General features: G+C 39.6%; 2 protein-coding genes across 2 annotated transcripts; both read left to right on the forward strand.

The window, feature by feature from the left end:
- The first annotated feature begins 596 nt into the window (after positions 1-596).
- Positions 597-1,523, forward strand: LOC113053365 (gamma-crystallin M2). The gene is made up of 3 exons (XM_026218314.1): positions 597-672; positions 766-1,008; positions 1,213-1,523. Exons 1-3 carry the CDS (start codon positions 667-669, stop codon positions 1,483-1,485), a joined length of 522 nt encoding a protein of 173 aa, XP_026074099.1. The 5' UTR covers positions 597-666; the 3' UTR covers positions 1,486-1,523.
- Positions 1,524-7,743: 6,220 nt separating this feature from the next.
- Positions 7,744-8,680, forward strand: LOC113053370 (gamma-crystallin M2). The gene is made up of 3 exons (XM_026218319.1): positions 7,744-7,823; positions 7,927-8,169; positions 8,383-8,680. The coding sequence occupies exons 1-3, from the start codon at positions 7,818-7,820 to the stop codon at positions 8,653-8,655; spliced, it is 522 nt and encodes a 173-aa protein (XP_026074104.1). The 5' UTR covers positions 7,744-7,817; the 3' UTR covers positions 8,656-8,680.
- The last annotated feature ends 5,083 nt before the right edge of the window (positions 8,681-13,763 follow it).

Consider the following 13,763-nt stretch of genomic DNA (forward strand, 5'->3'; position numbering starts at 1 on the left):
TAGCTTATATTGTTGTGTTACTTTTAACCCACCTGTGTTACTTTCGTCCCAACCGATGGGGTCGAAAGTAACAATTTGCAACTTATGTTCAAAGTGAAATTATACTGAAGTCTTTCTACATTTCTACAAAATACCACCTGGTATTGATAGACCACACTTCTGAGTTACTGACCACAGCAGAAATATATCTCTGTCTACAACGTTATCTTTTAAAATGAAAAAATGGTACTTTCGCCCCTGCTCTCCCCTACCACAATAACAGATTGGTGTGAATGAAGAATTATTAAACAATAGCACAGTAGTCTCTGAGAATGATTGTAGAGAACAAAATCAAACCAAATCCACAGTCAGAATCTGTAAATCTTGAACAAAACGATCTCTTAGAATTAAAGCTCATTATTATGTTTTTTAGAATTTATAGTCTTTAATTTTATCAACAAACACTTTAGAAATTGTATAGTTTGAACAATATAAACACTACATACAAAGCTTTAACTAGAATGGCCTCTAAACCAACTTGCATAGTCAGGAATTAAATAACAATAGAGGCTGTGTACTCTTTACTCTTGGTCTAGTATAAAAGCACAGGTGAGAGCAGTCAGCCAGCAAGCAGAATCAGCCTCAGCTTCTCCTTTGTGGAACTACTGAGAATCAGCCAGCGCAATCATGAAGGTAAACCTTGTTCCAGTAGCAATTTCCACACAGCTTGACTCCAAAACTATTAGATTTTTTAAATTACTTAAAATATTAATTTTGAATTTTTAGGTCACCTTTTATGAGGACAGGAACTTCCAGGGTCGCTCTTATGACTGTATGAGCGACTGTGCCGATTTCTCCTCCTACATGAGCCGCTGTCACTCTTGCAGAGTGCACAGTGGATGCTGGATGATGTACGATCAACCCAACTACATGGGAAATCAGTATTTCTTTAGAAGGGGAGAATATGCTGATTACATGTCTATGTTTGGAATGAGCAACTGCATTAGGTCCTGCCGTATGATCCCCATGGTGAGCTCCATGAACCTGTTGTATTTATTTAATTACAATAGTCCTAAATTTATTTCAACCATCAAATAAAATGCTGAAAGCAACATAGATTCTTTCAGAATGATGATCTGTGAGAGACAGACCAAGATAGTTGCTGAAGATATATGGTTACATGTGATGATACTTTATGACTGATTCATACATAGCTGAATTTTCTTCCTACAGCACAGGGGATCCTACAGAATGAGGATTTACGAGAGGGAGAACTTCATGGGGCAGATGTATGAAATGATGGATGACTGTGACAGTATCATGGACCGTTACCGTATGCCTCACTGCCAGTCCTGCCATGTGATGGACGGCCACTGGCTCATGTATGAGCAGCCCCACTACAGAGGCAGGCAGTGGTACTTCAGGCCTGGAGAGTACAGGAGCTTCAGCAATATGGGTGGCATGAGATTCATGAGCATGAGGCGTATCATGGACTCCTGGTACTAGAGTTTATATTAATAAAATAATTATCCTAAAACACTTAACATTCTGTCTTGAAAATCATTGATGTAGATAATATTTACATGAATATTTAAATCAATGGCGTGCTTCAGTTGCAAGTGACAATGCAGGTGACAATAAGCCACAGACATTTATTGGATAGCATAGATCATGATTGTAAGTTGGATTATAGGCAATGTTCTTTTAGCTGCTTATTAACATCAGACATCCCAAGTCTCCCGGAAGTTCCAGGAGTCTCCCGCATATTGAAAGCGGCTCCCTGAGACCCACAAATGAGTTAAAATCTCCCGGAATCTAGACCGAGCGAGCAAAAGCGCGCATGCGAAACAGATACTGTGTTTCAAGCCGTGTAGCGCGCACGGCAGAGAGGGAGAAGGAGCGAGAGACCTTGCGTGTGTGTGCTAATGTGCGTGTGTGCCAAGCGCATGTCAGACAGAGAGCATCCTGATTGGCCTGTTTCTGCAAATCAACCAATCAATTGTCAGTGTGGGCGGGCTTTTACGGGTCTTCGGGATACCTCCATGAAATGACATTTTGCAGGTTGGGAAGTCTGTAACATGGTCTTGAGCCTTTCCTCTGTTTAGATCAATCCTCCATTCAGCACATTTTTTTTTTCATTGACTGGGTCCAGTAGTTGGTTGGTATGCTGAAATCAGATCAGATCATGATCTTTTATGATCAGATCTCTTTTCAGTACATCTTTATACATCTTTATATTGGTCCAACATGGGGCCAATCTGTTAACATGACCAGCCCATCCAAGTTGAATAAATTTTAGGCTGAAGGAAAGTGGTTCACTTTTTGTCACTTTAATCAGATATTCATTTGACATTTTATCCCTCCAGGTCTTACCAAGTATAAACCTGAGGCATCTAGTGTGAAAGACACTTAGCCGACTCTCTTGATACCAGTATGTAGTCCAGCATTCATCGCCATATAACAGGATGCTGAGAACACTTGCTTCATACACTCTTCCTTTGGTGCAGACAGATAGATGCTTATTCTGCCACACTCGATTTATAAAACTCTCAAAAGTAGAGGCAATTTTTTTCCAACCTCATTGAAATCTTATCATCTATGGTAGGATCGGGTGTCACGGTAGATCCAAGATAAGTGAACTTTTCCACATCATCAAGAACTACATTTTTTAACTGAAAACAATGTGTTATCTTGGTCCTAATGGTTTCCTCATGGAGGAGAAAGGAGGATAAAAAGATTGGTGCAGCTAAATATGTGTAACAATTAGATTTGGGGTATTCAGACTCCAGTACAACTTCTAATGGACTTGGACTTGTCACGGATTTGGATGCATTTTGACTCGGACTTGACTTGGGCTCGAGCCTTTGGGACTATTTCAAAGTCTGACCGGCTCTAGGGACAGTTGATGGAACTGCCACTGACCCAAAACATTGTCACAAAATTGACATTCAGTATTCGTAGGTATTTTTAAGTCTTGTCAGTACTAGAAAGCTGATTGATGTATGTACACACATCAAAAGTGCACTCACAGAGTGCTTTTCTCAGTCAGCATGCGAATGCTGAATTAAGTTCTTGTTTTGCATGTTATTGCTACACACTTAAATAAAACAACAAGTTATGTTAAAATGCCAGTCTTGGAGAGTATTCATGTAAATGCGGCCAGTTTTGACTTAAGTGAACCTGAAAAATTGGGACAAACACCAGTCAATATATATATTTTATGTGTCATTAATGTTAATCAAATAACAAATAAAAAAAGAGAAAATCACTCATTGCTCTTGACTGAATAACTAACTTTACTAACTAATAAAAGTAATTTATATTTAATACATACAGTGTTAAAACATTGTTCACAAATCTGTCTAGATCTGTGTTAGTGAGCACTTCTCCTTTGCCAAGATAATTCATCCACCTCACAGGTGTGGCATATCAAGATGCTGATTAGACAGCATGATTTCTATACATGTGTATCTTAGGCTGGCCACAATAAACGGCCACTCTAAAATGTGCAGTTTAACTGTATACTATATGTTAACTATTTTTGAGATAAATATTCCTATATATACTGTATGCCTATATGCCTGCTGGTACTATACACATAAATTACAACTTTTCTCCCTGGGTCACCAGAAATGTGTGAACAATGCAAATATAGATTTAAATTTTCAAATCCTGTGTCAAAGGGTTAAGAATTGTAAAATAATTAACAGTTATTATGTTCTTTTGTGCTGCAGTATGATTACAGGCTATCCTCGCATAGTAAAAAAAATACGTACCATAATAATAAATAGACCATTCCATTTCAACTGTACCACAATAACAGATTGGTGCTATCATTAATCATAATTTTTCAAAAACTCTTCACTATAACTGAACTAAATGTAACAAGTGAAAAAGATTTAGCCCCATTAAAGGTGAGCACTCCTTTCTGAGCTGTCTGTATCACATGTGTGCCAGAAGCTCATGTATGTGGGTAAATTATTTTCTGGCCGATGTTTTACGACTTATATGTTTGCAAGTTTAGAAATTCAAAGGGTTAGTTCACCCAAAAATGAAAATTAGGCCATAAATTACTCACCCTCAATGCATCCCATGTGTATAAGACTTTCTTCTTTCAGACAAATCCAGTTGGTGTTATATAAAATTGTCTTTGATCTTTCAAGCTCTTCCAGTTTCTCGTTTGCTTATATCGAAATCCTCTGGCATTCTTTACAAATCCTCATTTTGTACTTCTAATTAGTGACCATTGCTTTGTTTTGATCTCTCCCCTGTGCTTCTACGTTCATCACATCCGAGTGGCGCATGCACAACAATCATTCGCCCGGAGCTGTTTCCATTTAAACAGTGAGCGCAAGGTAGATTAAAGTGATTATAACATTTTACTTATGCATATTTTTGTCAAAAAACAAAAACAGCGATTTGCTACAGGAGGCCTTTTTTCACCATCCCAATACCATCGGGGAGGGGGTGCTGGTGCAGGACTGAGACATGGTAGAGACAAGGAGAGCCTCCAGGGCAGATCAGGAAGCCATGGCGGAGCAGGCAGTTCGGGTTGCCATGGCAGATCTGGAGACTTGGGAGGCCATGGGGGATCAGGGGACTCGGGAGGACATGGCGGATCCTCCATAGTGAAATGTCCTCCACGAGCATATGGCCCCCCTCAAATTTTATTGGGGAAAACTAGGTATCTTGATGGGCACTCTGGGGCTGGAGCAGACAATGGAGCGAGCTCTGGGGCTGGATCAGGAACCCTCCCTGGTCTTAAATGGGGTTTGGTAAAGGCAAGCTGCATGAATGCCCTCATGAAGTTGATGGGGTCAGGGCATGCTTGACCCAATGATATGAACACTGCTCATTCTTCAATTAAAGCATGACAGAACGAGCTGGAAAAAAACAAAACTAAATACTTAAATAATAAGTAACTAAATAATTAAATAAAATAAACGCAGGGAAAAGGGATGCCGTTTACTTTTTGGGTCTGCTGTTCTGTCACATTACACTCGGAAAGGAGTGAGAAGACGCAGGAGAATTCTTCAAGATATAGCATTTAATCATCAATAGGCATACACAGAAACTAAAAGACATTTAAGTCATTTAATAGCAGACCGAGACCTCAAAACAGGGAACACTATTTAGACATATGACACAATGGAACACATCGGGAACAAATCAACTAATTAATTATACACAGCAGGAACCAAATTCACATAACGAGAACAGGAACAGAAAGGACCAAATAAGGAAAACAGGAACAAACATGTGACATACATAGTGTATGCAAATTCAATTTCCGATGAATAATTCAATAATTAAATAAACCAGAGTGGGGATTACCAGTCAGTCGTTATACTACAACATCATGAACATTCTTATCCACCTTCTTCTCTGTTCTCTGTCAATGTATGCTTATAAGTGTAAGGTTTGGTGTAAATGACCAAACCATACATGAGTTTCATGGGATTGGAAGCTGTACAGGCAACACTACTTCTTACATTCAGGTCCAGTTGGTTTTGAAATAATCATAATTGGGACAGGTCACACTCTGGTCCATTTTTACCGGGTCTGTCTGTGGTTGTTTTTTTTTTATTTAAAATAAGGTTCAGGTAAGGTTTTTGTTGTTGCACCAAAATTTCAATATTTTATATCTTTAGCAAGCATTACGCTTAACTTAACCAGCCTCCCTTTACACAAATCTTGTTACATTACATAAAAGTGCAATATCCATAAAGATACTAAATGATAAATACTAAATGAATACATCGGTAAACCATCTGCCGTGTTTATTGATTTTGAGCTCCGTCACATAATTTTTTTTATCGACTATTTTTATCATAAAAATCTGTTTTATACACCATAATTTTTGTTTCTATAATGTGTGAATATATCCTCTATCATGTTCTACAACAAAAACAATCAGCCTTGTTATCACTAGTTTTGTGTTTTGTATTTTGATTTCCCGAGTCCGCTATTTACCTTATAGCCTGTTAACATCGCCAGCATGATTGCTGCAAATCCCACTTTCATTGCTAATACTCTATTCACACACATTACCATTTTGCTTTACTCACTGTTGCTTGCTTTAATGGTGGATGTATGTCTACCTTTGAGTGCAGGTGAGGACATGTTTGAGCTGCATTCAGTGCAGCTCGAACTGGAGGCCGTGGAGAAGCAGATTGGAGGTGAGGCATGCCCAGCTGAGAGAGCGGAGATGCGAGCTGGAAACTTCCCAGGCTGAAGCTCACAAGTCCAGGTTAAGTATACAGCATGCTGCTAGCAGTCCTACCACTTCTACTCCATGTGTTTCTCTGCACAGGCCCGGGGCACCCAGGACGCAATCTTCCCAGATGTCCTTCACTCCGGCACCGGGACACCACAGACACCACAGCAAAGGCCCTGGGCAACGACTTCTTCCCCTCCGGTCTTCGAGATCTCCACCCGGAACTGCTTCGCTCCCCTCCACAAGACAGAACGCGGCGCTGTGATTGTCGGAGACTCATTGTCCGACACGTCCGTGCTACGCTAGCTGAAGGTAAAGTCCACACTCACTGTTTCACTGATGCTCATGTTCTCATTGTTCTGCACAGATACCTGCGATCCTGAGGGCAGATGAGAGCTCCAGAGCAGTTGTGCTTCATGCCGGGGTTAACGACACCACGCTGTGGCAGACTGTCACGCTGTCTAGGTCTCCTGGGTGTCCACTAGTGGGCTCACTTCCCCTTAGGCACTTCACCGTAGGCACTAGAATTCCACTAGCCTTGTCCATCACAGTAATTGCACTCCTGCTAATTTCACCAGGTTATTGTTATACATTACAACTGTTCTCTCTGGGTCCCCAGCAGAGTGTGAACATTTTCAAATCCTATGTGTCAATGGATTAAGAATTGCAAAATAATTAACAATTATTATGTTTGTTTTTTTTTTGTACTGCAGTAAAATTACAGGCTCATTCATAAAGGTATTAATGATTAGTTAACATTTATAAACATTTAAAAATGATGAATAGTTAAAAAATTATTTAACAATGGCACAGTAGTCTCATAGAATGATTGTAGAGAACATTCTGGGACAAAAAAGAAAAAAAAGAGATAATAATATACAGTTCTCTCACTCATAGACACTGTTTTAAGTCAACCATTCACATGAGAGCTTGCCAGATCAAGTAAGTGATTTCCAGTTCCATATAATATGCAACAGACGAGTTATCATGCCATCAGGCCTTACAATTAGACTGCACAAATTCAGTGTACTGTATAATACAGCCAGGCCACACAAGATTGCTTCCCCTTATTGAGTTATACATTACCAATGTTTCACATAGAGAGTGAAATCATAAGGAAACTTTGAAATATGTGCCAATAAAAACAAATCAATCCAAATAATCAAAATGTCTGAATCTGAAGCAACAGACAATCTATAAAAAAAAAAAATCTATGAAATTTTTTTTGTAACTAATTTTTTTATTTTATTTTAGCATTTCATATTCTAAAAAGCAAAATCAAACCAAATACACACAGTCAGAATTTGTAAATCTTAAACAAAACAATTCCTTAGAATGAAAGCTCATTATTTTGTATTTGAGCATTTACAGTATAGTCTTCCATTTTAGCAACATATACTTTAGAAATTCTATAGTTTGAACTGTTTAAACAGTACATACAAAGCTTTAACTAGAATTGCCTCTAAAATAACTTGCACAGTCAGGAACTGAATAACAATAGAGTCTGTGTAGTCTTTAGTCTTGGTCTAGTATAAAAGCACAGGTGAGAGCAGTCAGCCAGCAAGCAGAATCAGCTTCAGCTTCTCCTTTGTGGAACTACTGAGAATCAGCCAGCACAACCATGAAGGTAAACCTTGTTCCAGTAGCAATTTCCACACAGCTCAACTCCAAAATTATTTGATTTGTTGAAACATTTATAACATATTAATTTTAACATATTGAATTTTTAGGTCACCTTTTATGAGGACAGGAACTTCCAAGGTCGCTCTTATGACTGTATGAGCGACTGTGCCGATTTCTCCTCCTACATGAGCCGCTGTCACTCTTGCAGAGTGCACAGTGGATGCTGGATGATGTACGACCAACCCAATTACATGGGAAATCAGTATTTCTTTAGGAGGGGAGAATATGCTGACTACATGTCTATGTTTGGAATGAGCAACTGCATCAGGTCCTGCCGTATGATCCCCATGGTGAGCTCCATGAACCTGTTGAAGTATTTATTTATTTACAATAGTCCTAGATTTATTTCAACCATCAAATGAAATGATGAAAAGCAACATGGATCTTTTCAGAATGATGATCTGTGAGAGACAGACCTAAATAGTTGCTGAAGATATATGGTTACATGAGATTATGATTCTTCATGACTGATTTATACATAACTGACTTTTCTTCCATTACAGCACAGAGGATCCTACAGAATGAGGATCTATGAGAGGGAGAACTTCATGGGTCAGATGTATGAAATGATGGATGACTGTGACAGTATCATGGACCGTTATCGCATGCCTCACTGCCAGTCCTGCCATGTAATGGACGGCCACTGGCTCATGTATGAGCAGCCCCACTACAGAGGCAGGCAGTGGTACTTCAGGCCTGGAGAGTACAGGAGCTTCAGCAATATGGGTGGCATGAGATTCATGAGCATGAGACGCATCATGGACTCCTGGTACTAGGGTTTATATTAATAAAATAATTCATCTAAAACATTAAACATTCTGTCTTTAAAATCATTGATGTGAATAATATTTACATGAGTAGTTAATTCAATGGCGTGCTTCTGTTGCAAGTGACAGTGACAGGTGACAATAAGCCACAGACATTTATTGGTTAGCATAGATCATGTTTGTAAGCTGGATTTCATGCAACATTCTTTTAGCTGCTGGAGGTTATTAACATGGTTTTGAGGCTTTCCTCTGTTAGATCAACCCTCCATTCAGCATGTTTTTTCATTGCCTGGGTCCAGGAGTTGGTTGGTATGCTGAAATCAATCAGATCTCGTTTCAGTACATCTTTATACCTCAGTTTGGGCCATCCAGCAGTACAGACACCATTCCTTAGGCACACTGTACAGAATTGTATGGGGAATGTGGGAGGGAGCCAATATGGTAAAATGACCAGCCAATCCAAGATTAATTAATTTTAGGCAGGAGGAAACTGGTTCACTTTTTGTCACTTTAAACAGATATACGTTTGATGTACATCAAGGTCTTACAAAGAATAAACCTGAGTCATCTACAGGTGCTGGTCATATAATTAGAATATCATCAAAAAGTTGATTTGTTTCACTAATTCCATTCAAAAAATGAAATTTGTTATGTTATATTCATTCATTACACACAGAATGATATATTTCAAATGTTAATTTCTTTTAATTTTGATGATTATAACTGACAAATTCAAATTTATTTATAAAGCACTGAATAAAGCAACAAAGTTGACCATGGTGCTGTACAAGCAATAAAACAATGAACAGAGAAAAAAAGAAAGAAAAAGAAAAGAAAATGCATATCCATAAATCTAAATAGGTAGTATAAACATCATAAAACAGTCAAAAAAACATATTATAAAAATGAAATAAATGACACTAGCACCCTTCACACTTATCTTGATTGAACGCTATCATAAAAAAATATGTTTTCTGATGGCTTTTAAACTGACTGAGTGTAGGAAGGTCCCTCATATATAATAGGTAAACTGTTCCATAATTTAGGGGAGGCGACCGCAAATGCGCGATCCCCTCTAGACTTCATCTTTGACCGAGGAACAAAGGTCCCGTTTTTCGTGTTTTTTTTTGTTTTTTGTTTTCTTTTAAGCTTTGATTGTGTTTACAGTGTGCAATATAACATGTTTTGGCTGAGGGTCATTTGGGCAGAGAAACAAAATGAGTTGCCTTCAAGAACTGGTCCACCACAGTCATAACTACATGTTACTCTGCGACGGTGGGAGTCCCGAAACAAAATCTAGCAAAATGTGGGACCAGGGTCTCAAAGAAAGACAGGAGGGATCAGGGGCCACCAGAATGGGAGCTGAAACAAAGCAACTCTTTAGTTTGCAGAACGTGGCTTCTGCCATGCTAGACCACCTGAAAGTCATCTTAGTGGAAGTCAAGGCAGTCAAAGGGGCGGCTAGCTGGCTGTACTGTAAATGCAAATAAAACGAATTGGCCAACTCCAAATACTCCAGGTTCTCCCTTGGATGACACAATGTACCCTAGAAAAGAAACAGATTGTGCATGAAAAATGCATTTCTCCACGTTGACAAAAAGCCCATTCTCTAGTAGCCTCTGAAGCACTACCCTGACGTGCTGAACAGTGTTAATTTTGGCAGGCATTTTTTATTTAGTCTTAGTTTTGAGACAAAAATGATTAATAGTCTCAGTCACATTTTAGTCATTCATCAACTTTCCCTTTAACACAAGTGAAAAAGGAGCAACTTATAAAATTATTATATATATTTAAAGAAGTACAATTAGACAAATACAATAGAGATACAAATTAAACTTTTTTCATCAGATAATGTAGGTTTTACTTAACATGTATACAATTATTTAACATCTTTTGTTGGTTAACATTAATGACAGATAGGTATTTAATTCGGAATGCTGTCCTTTTAAGACATGTTCAGTTTTCACCCACCTGTTCACCTACAATTAATCCATAACCTACTGTATTTACATGAGGTACTCTACACGATACACATTTGGACTGCTGTGTGTGTATTTGAGTGCTGAGAACTGATCGCACGCTGTATATGAGAACAAGGAATTGCACTTCTTTCAGCGTGATTTCACCTATGCCGCTTTCACTAACTTTAAATTTATCGACAACGAATTGTGACTCCTGGGAAAAACAGGACATCTGTTTACCTTACCCCTACCACTTTGGCTGCTGAGGCCATTGTTTCAGATCGCTAGTTCACTTTTTATTAGTCTATCCATCCACTGCGGCTGCCATACTGAGAATAGATATGCGAACGGCCCTTATCCCATCACAATACAATGACAGGGACGCACATTTTGAAGGACAATAGGATGCATTTTGAATGTCCGGTAGTCCTCAAAAAAGACATAAGAACTCATTGACCATGTCTCTCAGCACGTTGTTGACTAGTGCCTGGAAGACCACTGGAGCATTAGAGAGCCCAAACGCCATAACAAGATACTCAAAATACCCCCTGGAGGTTTTAAAAGAGGTCTTCCATTCATCCCCCTCCCTTATGTGAACCAAATGATAGGCACTGCAAAGATCCAACTTTGTAAAAAGGAAGCACCCTGCAGACTATCGAAGGCTGAAGACATCAATGGCAAAGGATAGGTATTCTTTACCATGATATTATTCAACCTCTGATAGTCGATACAATATGCAGGGGACCATCTTTCTTTTTCATAAAGAAAAATCCCACACCTGCAGGAAAAAAAAGGACTGATGATCCTGCCTGCCAGAGAATCAGAAATATATTTCTCCATGGCCTCTCTTTCCGGTAAGGAAAGTGAGTATAATCTACCTTTATGCGGAGACGTACCTGACAATAAATCTATTGCAAAATCATAAGGACAATGCAGAGGAAGAGAAGTGGCCCAGGACTTACTGAACACTCCCTTCAGGTCAAAATTAATAAAAAGAAATAGTCTCAGTGTGGTTGCACGAAGTGATAAGACCCATCGACTCAGTGGCATGGGTGATGGGTGGAAGCGACTGATCACAGGGGGCACTGACTGAGATGGTTGGATTAAGTGGGACAGCAGGAATGCCCAACCTATCGATGTCCCACATTCCAAAAAATTGCCCTCTGTGCCAGAGTCCACCAGGGCTTTACCAGTGAAAGTGTCCCGGCCCCTCCGTAGTTGAACCGGGAGCACAGTTACCATGGAAGAGGAGTTTTGAATGGTGACTCCGGCCATCAGTAGCCTTCTTCTTACTGATGGGCTCTGGTTTTTACTGGGCACTGCACTGTGATGTGACACGCGACACCACAGTATAGGCACAGCCCATGGTTTCTGCTCCTCTCCTTCTCCTCTCGAGAAAGGTGAGGTCTGCCCACCTGCGTGGCTTCAGGATTGAAATGATGATTGGTTGTTTTCTCTGCCATACCATAGAACTGTTCATGTTGATGAAATCTAGTGTCCACTTGGATGGCCAGATCGATCAATCCATCAAGTGAAGTGGGTAATTCCAGTGTGTAAATTGCGTTAACTATCCGGTCGGCCAACCCATGCCTAAACATGTCCCACTGCGCTTCCTAGTTCCATTTACATTCTGCTGCCAATGTGCGAAACGCAGTGGTGTAATCTGTAACTGATCGATCTCCTTGACATAACTCAGTCAATTCATTCACCCAACTCCCTGCCAGATGCAGCCCTATCAAACATTCTCCTGAGCTTCTCTGAAAATAATTGTGAAGGGTAACAACAATGGTGACCTTGTTCCCACACCGTTGTTCCCCAGAGAGCCGCTCATCCAGACAGCAGAGTGATGACAAAGGCCATTTGGAAAAAGACGAATGCTGGAGAGCAATGTGAAGAGAACATGTAGTCAAGAATGAACAACATAACAAGGGCTCACCGGAGTAGACAGTCGGAGGTGGTAGACAGGGCTCAACACGCCGGTTGGTGAAATCCATCGGTGAAACAGTCTGACCTGAGTGGTTAGATCTGAGACCTGCATAAAAAGTGCCTGTACCGCACGACCGGTAGCCATGATTTGCTCCTCCTGCTGTGCAAAACGACCATTGCTGCTGGTGAGAATGTCTCTCAGTTCCGCAACACTTGCTAAATCCATTTTGGTCAGATCGTTCTGTCATGCAATGATACACAAAATCCACTTGCAAGCGTAATACAGTTTATTGCCACAACATCAACAAGCAAGATGTGTAGAGCATGAACAGGTGAGCTAGTGAGCAGGTGAGCTGGTGAGCAGGTGAGGAGGTGACACGGAGACTGCGAGTCACTGACCCGATCCAACTCAGAGAGAATCCCTGGTAAGCAACGGTGAAGTACACTTGAGACAAGACTCTGAGAACTGGAGAGAAAGACAGGCATGGACAATTAAACTCAAACAACATGCAGTACCAAATATAAGACAGATAAGGACAGGACAGAACAAGCGTCAGGTGCAGCCATGCTGATTAACTCATCAGCCCCACAGTTGCCGGAGCAACGCTAAATGAGCAATCAGACAGGTAATGAGAAACAGAAATGCAAAACGAATACATGGATCCATGAACTTTGACACTTTCCCACACATTTATTGTCCTGGAAGGGAAGAAAGTATTTGATGCTGATTCTGGGAATCACAATCGAATTCTAAAACTAATTATTGATTTACAATAATTACAATTCTATTTTTTTATATCGACTTTGAATATCAAATTTGTGTGTTGAATTGTATAAAATTCTTAATTTAAGTACTTTTAAAATAATTACAAATGAATGATATTTGAATAAATAAATATATATTAAAAATGATTACATACAAGAAAATATAGTGCAATAACAAACAAAGTGTCACAGAAACAACATACTCTTTCACTAATCAATTAGCAATCCCATAAACAGGAGTTCTGATCACCTGCACCTGACCATAACTAATCCCCAGTACCACAGTTCAAAAATGCACAGAGAACACAAATACAATGTCTGGTCTCCATTGTGGTAAGGACTCATAGCTCATGTTAAACTTCTAACCTGAACGATTATTCCAAGTCTCCCAATCTCTGTCGTCTCCTCCCAGTGTTCCTGTGTCTGTTCACAGTTTGAAAATTTGCAGAAGGCCTCTAGAAATAA

This window comes from Carassius auratus, chromosome 34 (genome assembly GCF_003368295.1).
Source record: "Carassius auratus strain Wakin chromosome 34, ASM336829v1, whole genome shotgun sequence".
In the NCBI taxonomy this organism is placed as follows: Eukaryota; Metazoa; Chordata; class Actinopteri; order Cypriniformes; family Cyprinidae; genus Carassius; species Carassius auratus.